The sequence below is a fragment of the Dermatophagoides pteronyssinus genome, unplaced genomic scaffold (assembly GCF_027571235.1).
Source record: "Dermatophagoides pteronyssinus isolate colony J.1.1.1.1 unplaced genomic scaffold, Derpt_VIB-CSIC_2022.12 sq0003, whole genome shotgun sequence".
Classification (NCBI taxonomy): Eukaryota; Metazoa; Arthropoda; class Arachnida; order Sarcoptiformes; family Pyroglyphidae; genus Dermatophagoides; species Dermatophagoides pteronyssinus.
This window is the reverse complement of record NW_027461527.1, coordinates 3841330-3850655: the sequence shown is the minus strand read 5'-3', so window position 1 is coordinate 3850655 and position 9326 is coordinate 3841330. Positions and strand designations below refer to the sequence as shown.

Genomic DNA, 9326 nt, shown 5'->3' with positions numbered 1-9326 from the left:
GGCCAGAAAGAAAGAATTTTTCGGGTAAACAAAAATATCAATGGAAATTTCCAAAATCAAAATCATCAACAAGATTTTTTTTGCTAATTGAAAATGGGATACAAAAAATAATAATCAAATAAAAATTTAATGAAATAATAAAAAAAAAACGAATATGATTAACCTGATGACCTCAAAACGGAAAGCATTCGAAGACATTTAAGCAAAAAAAACCGGGTATTGAATCGGTTATCAACCGATCATCATCATCAAAGCAAACTTTGATGATCTTTAATAACCGAAAATGACTGGGGAAAACCGAGAAAAACATCAATCAATTTTGCAAAAACCGGAAAATTTCCACAAAAAAATATCACCGATCAGAAGCGCCATCTAGTCGCAAAGAATGAAAATAAAACAGGTAAACAAATCTTGTTTCTTTAAATATCATCAATCGAGAAAAAAACAAACGACACGTATCTCTCTCTCTCTTTCGCTTTCTTGTGATCATTTATTATTGCGCAAAAAGGTGAGCAGCCACCAGGTGATATTTTTGTTTTGTTGTTTTTTGTTTTTGGACCTGACAAAAAAAAACATTGAAATTATTGTGCCTTTACCGAGAGAAAATCACGAATGAAAATCCTGAATGAAAATTATGAATAATAAAATTGTTTCATCCGAACCATCATCGAATCATCATTATCATCGTAATAATAATAATAATGGTAATATGATTGTACATCATCCAACATCGAACCATACGAATAATAATAATGAACAATCATCATCGTCAACGACAACAATGGTAACACAATATCCAAGATATTCATCAGTTACAGCAGCATTAATATGGCCAATAATAGTACGACCATTATTATGTAAAATACAAAAACATAGTCAACAGGCTGCTGTTGTACTACTGAAAGCATTAGGTAAATGTGAACATAGACGTCCCGGTTTTTTATTAGAATTTATTACCGAAATTCTTGCAACCCGTAATATTATATCAATGAATATGACTGAAGCATTACTGCGAATGCAATCACAAATACCTGAATTTGAAGAACAACGTTGTCGTCGGCAAGAAGAACCATTTCAAGAATTGAATCGTCGTACATTTGCATTGAAAAAAATCTTATCACGTATTCCGGATGTTCTTTATGATCGTCAGGTATTTCTGGAAACTATTCGTAAAATTGCTTCGGCAATCAAGAAATTATTGGATTGTGTTAATGATATTACCGGTTCGAATGGATCATCATCATCTTCGAGTGGATTCATTCAAACCTATCAAGATAAACGTTCAATTGAACAACGTAAACGTGAATTCATTAAAGATTCAAAAAATTTTAGCCAAACATTAAAAGAATATTTTAAACATGGTGATAGTTCATCTGTTTTACAAAGTGCAGCACAATTAATATTAGCTACAAATGCTATACAGAAAACAATAAAAATTTCTTGTGATCCAAGAGATCAAACATCATCGGCTATTCATCAATTGAATAATATTACTAAATGATTTTTCGATAAACATAACGATAACATCCCACCGACGAAAAAAGTGCCTAAATCCAAATCAAAAAAAAAATCGATAAAAAAATGGAAAAATTGAAACAAATTTTGTTGGAATTCTGAAATTACAAATAACTAAAAACATTTCTAATTTAAATATATATTTATTACAAAAAGTTTTTTTTTAAATAAAAATTTTTTTAAAAAAAAGTATTAATTGATTATTCATTAATTACACAGAATCAAAAATTCAATGACACATCTTTTTTTATTACAAAAAGAAAAAAGAAGAAAATTTTGAGTATTCGATGATGGATGGATGGATGAATGATAAATAGTGGTGATTTTTACACACAAAAAATGTTTGTTGGTTGTTTGTTCAGGTAGAAAAATTCGATAATGATTGTAGAAAATTATTCAAATCATATTCATTTTCATATTGTTGTGTATCCCATAATTCGGGTAATGTTTCTAGCATCATTTTCATTGATACGGATCCAGTTGCTGAGGCAGAATATGATTGATCTGATGATGATGACGACATTCCATTACTACTACTGCTAATGGTATTTTCTTTTCGTTCATTACCGGTTTTTAATTCAAATAAATCCAATAATTGATCGGTTGCCATTGAATCAAGACTTGAATTTTCATTCGATATAACCGTATTTGCTATTGTTAATTTAAATTTTTGTAAACCCATTATTTTCTCTTCCAATGTACCGGTTGTAATTAATCTGTAAAAGTTTAATTTTTAAAATTTATAATCAAAAAAAGCAAAAGAAAAAAACATACCGATAAACATTGACAACTTTTTTCTGTCCAATACGATGTGCACGATCCATTGCCTGTAGATCTTTCATTGGATTCCAATCATGTTCAACAAAAATAACTGTATCGGCACCGGTTAAATTTAATCCAAGACCACCAACCTAAAATGAATAATGATTGAAAAGAAAAATCATTCGAATGAAAAATCAAATAAAAGTAACACTATTCTAACCTGAATGGTCAATAATAAAACATCTATTGAAGGATCATTATTAAAACGATGTATAACTGAATATCTTGATGCAGCCGGTACATCACCATCCAATCGTAAATATGTAACCGATGGCATATGTATTTTTAATAAATCTTTTTCCACAATATCTAACATACTTTTTAATTGACAAAATATTAATGCACGATGTTGATTAACAACTGGTTCGGCTGCAGTTTGATCTTGACCACTGGTCTGTGAAACACCAATACCACAATCTTGTAATAATTGTTTTAATGCAATCAATTTGGCTGCATGATTTATATCGGATAATGTTGTATTTTCAGCTTTTAATTTGGACATAATTTTATTATAATTTGGATGTGTCGATGTTAATACCAATTTTGGATGATTACAAACTTTACGTAAATATTGTAATGATTGAAATATATGTGATTTTGGTATATCTACCGTTGTTGATGGTGATTCAACATCTTTGGTCATTTTTGTTGCGGATGATGATGATGTGGATGATAAATCATTAACTAAATCATCTTTAATTGTTTGCCTAGCACGACTTTTATAAAAATCTTCATATAATTGTGCTTGTAATTGACTTAATTCACAATAATAATCTTGCATTATTTTTGGTGGTAAATCTTTTAAAACATCTTCTTTCATTCGTCTTAGAATAAATGGTAATACTTGTCTATGTAATGATTCCATTGCTAATACACCGGCTTCTTGTTCTTTTGATGAACTTTTTGCATCTCTTGATGCTAATATTGGTTTTGAATAACGTGACATAAATTGTCTTTCAGTACCAAGAAAACCGGGCATTAGAAAATCAAATAATGACCATAATTCTAAAACATTATTCTGTATTGGTGTTCCAGTCAAAATTAAACGATGATTTGCACGTAATGTTTTTATTGAACGTGCTAATTTTGTTTTACCATTTTTAATAACATGTCCTTCATCCAATATACAATAATTCCAATTGATCGATGAAAAAAATTCAATATCATTACGAACAAGATCATATGATGCAATTATTAAATTATGATAATGATTTTTTGTTGTTTCGGTGGCAATCAAATATTGTGCACGTATAATTTGTTGTTTAATTTTTGATCGTTCAAATGGTGGTCCATAATACATAATTGGTGATAAATACTTTTCATCAATAAATTTTTCAACTTCATACATCCAATGACCAGTTAATGTTGGTGGACAAATAACCAACGAAAGTAATGGTTTATTTTTTGATTCATTATTAAAAAAACGTTTTCGCATATAGTAATGATCCGAGGCTAATATACAAATTGCTTGTAATGTTTTACCCAGTCCCATTTCATCAGCAACAATACCATGTAATTTATATTTATTTAAAAATGCTAACCAATTAACACCATCTTGTTGATATTGTCTTAATTCTGCTTTTACTTTGATTGGTAATTGATAATCATCTAATTTTTTTATATTCATTAATTGTTCAAGAAAATGTCTTTCATTTTCTTTACGTTTTAATAATTCCTGTGAAAAATGTGAATTTTCATTATTTAATAATAATGCTTCTTTATAAGAATCGATTGTTGTTCCACTATTACTACTTTTCATTTTCATTGAATTCTGTTGCTGTTGATGTTGATGATGATCATTATCCAATGGCATTAATTGTACAAGTTGTGCAAAACAATGTGTTGCTAATAAACGTACAGATTCAGTTTGATCAGACATTCTACCCAACATTGGTACAATTAATAATACAATATATGGTACAATTTTTAATGAAAGATTATCAATTATAAAATATATTGTTTCAACTGCACCTTGTCTTTTCAGTTCTGAATCAGTTGCTTCTAACATATCTAGAATTTTTGTCAATATAAAATCCATTGTAACATTCAGATTGATTGATGATAACATTCCAAAACATCGTGCAGCCATATGCCTTATGGTTATAAATGGATTATTCAGACATTCACTCAAAAAATCATATGCACCATTTAATAATGAATATAATTTTGGATGTAAATATGGACCAATAATTTCAAATACTTGTAATGATTGTATCAAGTCCCTACATAATTTCATACCATTTTCATCAAATGTTGTTGGTGGATATTGTTGATCCAATGATATTTTTCCAATATATTCCCATAATGATGGTAATTGTTTCGGTAGATATTGACCAAACGAACGACATAATTCAGATAATGCAATTGTAGCACCACGACGTTGTATTTCACCTTGTTTATCTTGTTGTTGTTGTTGTTCATTAATATTCATTGTCCCATTATTATTGCTATTATTACTACCATTACAATCATCATTTGTTTGATTATTACTTCGATTATTATTTTTCATATTCATTGAATTTGAACGTCTTAATGTTAAATTTTGTTCAGCAATTTTTTGCATATTTTCCAATGCAAGTATACCATATTGAGCAGCATCGGAATTTTGTTTTGTTGTTTTATGATCATCATTTAATATTGAACGTACTTCAGGTGTAAAATTACGATCCGAACATAGATATGTAATCAGATTGTTGATAATTTTTGCCGTTGGTGTTGATTGTGTAGAATTTCTATAGGTACGTTCACAGAATATATTAACTAGTTTAACAAGACTAGATGCTGATCCACGTTGTAATTGTTCATTATCTTCTTGTTTTATTGAATCCATTACTGGTTTTATAATTGGACTAAGACGATCAGGTAAATGACGCCATTCAATCAATGAAGTTGCTAATGATGATTTTACACCAATCGTATACGAATTTGTTAATTGATTTAAATCCAAAATTGTACGTCGGGTTGATGAAATTTTCTCTTCCAAACATTCAATCAAGGATTTTAGTTTCGGGTTTGGTTTTCGATTTTCATTCAATTTTTGTTTCATTTCAATTATTTGATTATTTTTTAAATTATCAATAACCGAATTTATCTGTACAAAAGTATAAACATTTTTCCCCACCAATTCTTGATCATTGAATTCAATTTTATTCGTACGTAATGTTGTTAATAGATCACGAAAATTATATTGTACACGACTAACATATGCAGATATTTCATCAAAAAATATCTGCTCTTCTAATGATTCAATACAACGATTTGCTAATCTTTTATGTAATTGTAATGATGGCGGTGGTGATTCGATAGTTTTTTGATCATTATTATCATTATCATTGATTATCCAAGGTGGTTGTTGTTCACCTTTTCGTTGAATTTTTGCTATTGCCCATTCTTTTATAACCCATGCACTACACATTCGTTGTATGGCTGATTTGGTATTCAAATGAACCAATAACAAACAGGCAAAACTATCAAGTGGATCCTGTACAATTGTTGCTGTTTGAGAAGATTCTGTACCATTCAATGATGATGATAATGATGATAATGTTTGACTTTCATTTTCTTCAGTCAAATAATAAGCTAAAGCACCAATAAGCCTAGCACATTGATAACGTGCACGTATTGTACAACGTTCACGTTCTTCACTTGTTTCACCTAATGATTCTGTACCACCAATAAAATAATTTTCAGCCGGTAATGTTGTTGATGATAAATGTTGTTGTTGTTGTAATGATGAATGTTTCTTCAGATGCTGGTTAAATTAATCAAATTAAAAAACATCAAGTTGAAAAAATTTTAAAAAAAACTTACCGATAATGATGATGATAATGGATGTGAAATATGTTTAATTTCTAACCAAACTGGTGTATTTAAAATATCTATTGGTATTTTTTGTGGTTGCATCATTAAACAAATCCAACCAGTTACATAATTCCTGGTTGATTCAATTAAACATTGATAATTTGTTTTTGATATTAAATTTAACCATACTTTATATAAAAGATCTAATATTATTGTATGATTTTCAATCAATGACCGTTGATATAATAAACGTAATGCATCCGATAATAGCGATGAATAATTTAACCATTCATTTGAATTTTTTTCACTTAATATTAATAATGATTCCAATACTGAACGTCTTACTGAACTTAATGAATGTGATAAAAATGGCCATAATCTTGGTATTAATATTGATAATTGTTGTTGTTGTTGATGTTGATTATCATCACCATTATTCGATGTTTCCGAAAGACCTTTAAATGTTAATAATGATGATAATAACATTAATAAATCACCAGTTGATGATGATAAATCATCCAATACTAATAATGATTCCCATAAAAATTCAATAACTAATGGTACTTTTTCCGGCATTAAATACATTAATTGATCTTTTATTGGTACTAATGCTGCAGCGGCAACTGCTGATACATCATCTTCACAATCTTTAAGACCAGTAAAAATTGGTTCAAATACTTTTGGTAATAATTGTTCAATCATATCTTGTCTAATGGCTAATAGATATTTTAAACCAAGCATACCACCATGACGTGCTTCCCATTCATTACATTGTAATAATTGTAATAAAATATCTAATACATTATGAACACCATTTTTTGTTAATAATTTTATAATCATACCAAGTACTTGTGCACATGTTTCACGTACAGGTGCAACAACTTGATCACTTAAAAAATCACCAAATCTATCCAATGCTAATACCGATAATAATCTTAATGATAAATCTTCTAACCATTGTTGATTAAGTAAATCTTGTTTAATTGTTAATGCATTTCGTTGACGACCACCACAACGTCCTTGTAATTTAACAATTTCTCTTAAACCAATTGCAGCACCATGTCTTATTTCCCATTGTGCATTAAATAAATCGGACATTAATTCATCACTAAACCATGATAATGGCCATTCATTTCCATCAAATATATTGTTAACATCATCATCAAGTTGATCATCATTTGGAATTTCACCATCACCATCATTCGATTCAAGTTTAATTTTTTTCCCGACCACCACTGATGAATCATCATCATTTGAATCTTCATTTTTGACATTGGATGCGGTTGTTTTACGTTTGACAATTGGCCCACGTGCCTTCGGTATAATTTGTTCAAGTTTTACATTTTCTTTCAATATCGATTGTTTTGATGATTCGTCGATAGTAGATTGCATAAGATCAGCATTCGAAATAAAATCCATTTTTAAACCAATTTTTTCGGCAAAACTTAAACCCAATTTTTGATTCAATGATTGACGCATTTGAGCAATTTTTTCACGTGAATCTAATGTAGTAGTATCATCAATATTTGTATTAACATTGGAAGAATTATCATTGGTCATTGTACCATCAAAATCTTTTCCTTCGGATGCAAGTAAATTATGGCCACATTTAATAACTGTTTGAATATCATAACGATCGAAACGCATACGACATTCATCATTATCATCACCATTATTTTGCTGTTGTTGTTCATCACCACCATTATTATCATTGGATGATGATGATCCATTTGGAAACCAATCCGGTACATTCGAAATGATAGCTTCGACAGCTTGACTTGCTGCAATACGTGTTTCCCATGATGATGAATGCAAATATTGTCGTACTTTTATCAATAAAGTATTCAATTCATGTGGATGTAGTTTTTGTACTTCACCCAATTGTAATGCAGCCGCTTTTCGCGTTAAAGGTGTTGAACCATTATCAAGTAATAAAAATAATCGATCTAAACGTGATGCCATTCTTTTTCGTTTTCCTTGGATTTTTTTCTCTCTCTCTCTTGATGTTTCTTATATATCACAAATGAATTTTTTGTTTTTTGAAATGAGAATTTTCGTTGTTGTTGTTTTTCATTAACCCACCACCACCAACTTTGTCGCCAACCGTATCACATCAATTTTCCCCTTCTTTTTGTTTTTTTTGAAATAAAAACCAACAACAAACAGCCAAAACTCGAATTCGAAATTTCTAATTATTATTATTGTTGCTGTTGGTTGTTATTTAAGAAAAAAAAACAATAACTTCAGTCCAAAAATTATTGATCAATCGTGTTGTTATGGTTTCTTCTAGTTCTTCTTCTTACGACATATACACAAATAATGATTTAAAATTCTTTTGTCATCATCATCATCAGCTGAAGTTGGAAGATTGATGATTTTATTGATTGATTATTGTCACAAATTATAATAATGATGGCCATCCATTTTTTTTAATCAGGTCAATATTTTTCTGGATCAAAATCAATCAATGGTTTGCTTGTTTGTTTGGTTTTGTTTTTGGTAGAAATTTTCTTTAAATATCAATTTTTTTGTTTTGTTATTGTCGTTGTGATTAGCAGCCGACGCGTCGTCGTCGTCGTCACAATGAAGAGTGTTTTTTTTGCGAAAAATGGCCAAAATACAAAAATAGCCAATATTGATTCTTCTTCTTTTTTTTTGCGGTATAATTCAATAATTAATTAGGTTAATGTTTTTTTTTCTTGTTTGTATTTGTATCATTGATTGATTGATGAGATGAAAATATACCTGAATGAAAAAACAGAAAAAGAAAAATTCAAGAAAAAAAAAATTGGAAATTTTTACATTTTAGCTTTTTTTGTTTTTTAGCTAAAATAATAATTTTTTTCACATACCTTTCATATACAATGTAACTTAACCCTTAATTACAAAAGAAATCAAAGTGTTAACAAGGAAAAAATGACTTTTGAAAAAAAAATTGAATTAAATTAAACCATGGTATCCGGACAACAACATCCATCCATCCATTCATCATCATCAATTTGTTCAGATAATTCGCACTTTGGATGAATGAATGAATGCGAAAAAAAATCCATATTTAATGTTGTTATAATCATAATAATGATAGTAGTGGTGGTGGTTTGTTGTTGTTTTGCGTAATAACGATGCGAATGCACGCACGCAAAAGAATCGTCAACATCGGTTAAAAATCAAAAAGATCGAGGAAAAGG

At 29.2% G+C, this 9326-nt stretch overlaps 1 protein-coding gene and 1 pseudogene across 1 annotated transcript; one reads left to right on the top strand and one right to left on the bottom strand.

The window, feature by feature from the left end:
• The first annotated feature begins 401 nt into the window (after positions 1-401).
• On the top strand, positions 402-1648 carry LOC113790002 (programmed cell death protein 10-A pseudogene; annotated as a pseudogene).
• Hel89B (histone acetyltransferase 1) lies at positions 1639-8860 on the bottom strand. Its single transcript, XM_027339660.2, has 4 exons — positions 6148-8860; positions 2498-6088; positions 2290-2426; positions 1639-2231 (listed from the first exon to the last, which is right to left on the bottom strand). Exons 1-4 carry the CDS (start codon positions 8098-8100, stop codon positions 1874-1876), a joined length of 6039 nt encoding a protein of 2012 aa, XP_027195461.2. The 5' UTR covers positions 8101-8860; the 3' UTR covers positions 1639-1873.
• Positions 8861-9326: the final 466 nt, after the last annotated feature.

Coding starts and splice junctions, on each gene's coding strand:
- Hel89B (XM_027339660.2), bottom strand. CDS start 8,100: ATGGCATCACGTTTAGATCGATTATTTTTATTACTTGATAATGGTTCA. Junction 2,427..2,497: donor TTTTATTATTGACCATTCAG/GTTAGAATAGTG, acceptor TATTCATTTTAG/GTTGGTGGTCTTGGATTAAA. Junction 2,232..2,289: donor AAAGTTGTCAATGTTTATCG/GTATGTTTTTTT, acceptor AAACTTTTACAG/ATTAATTACAACCGGTACAT.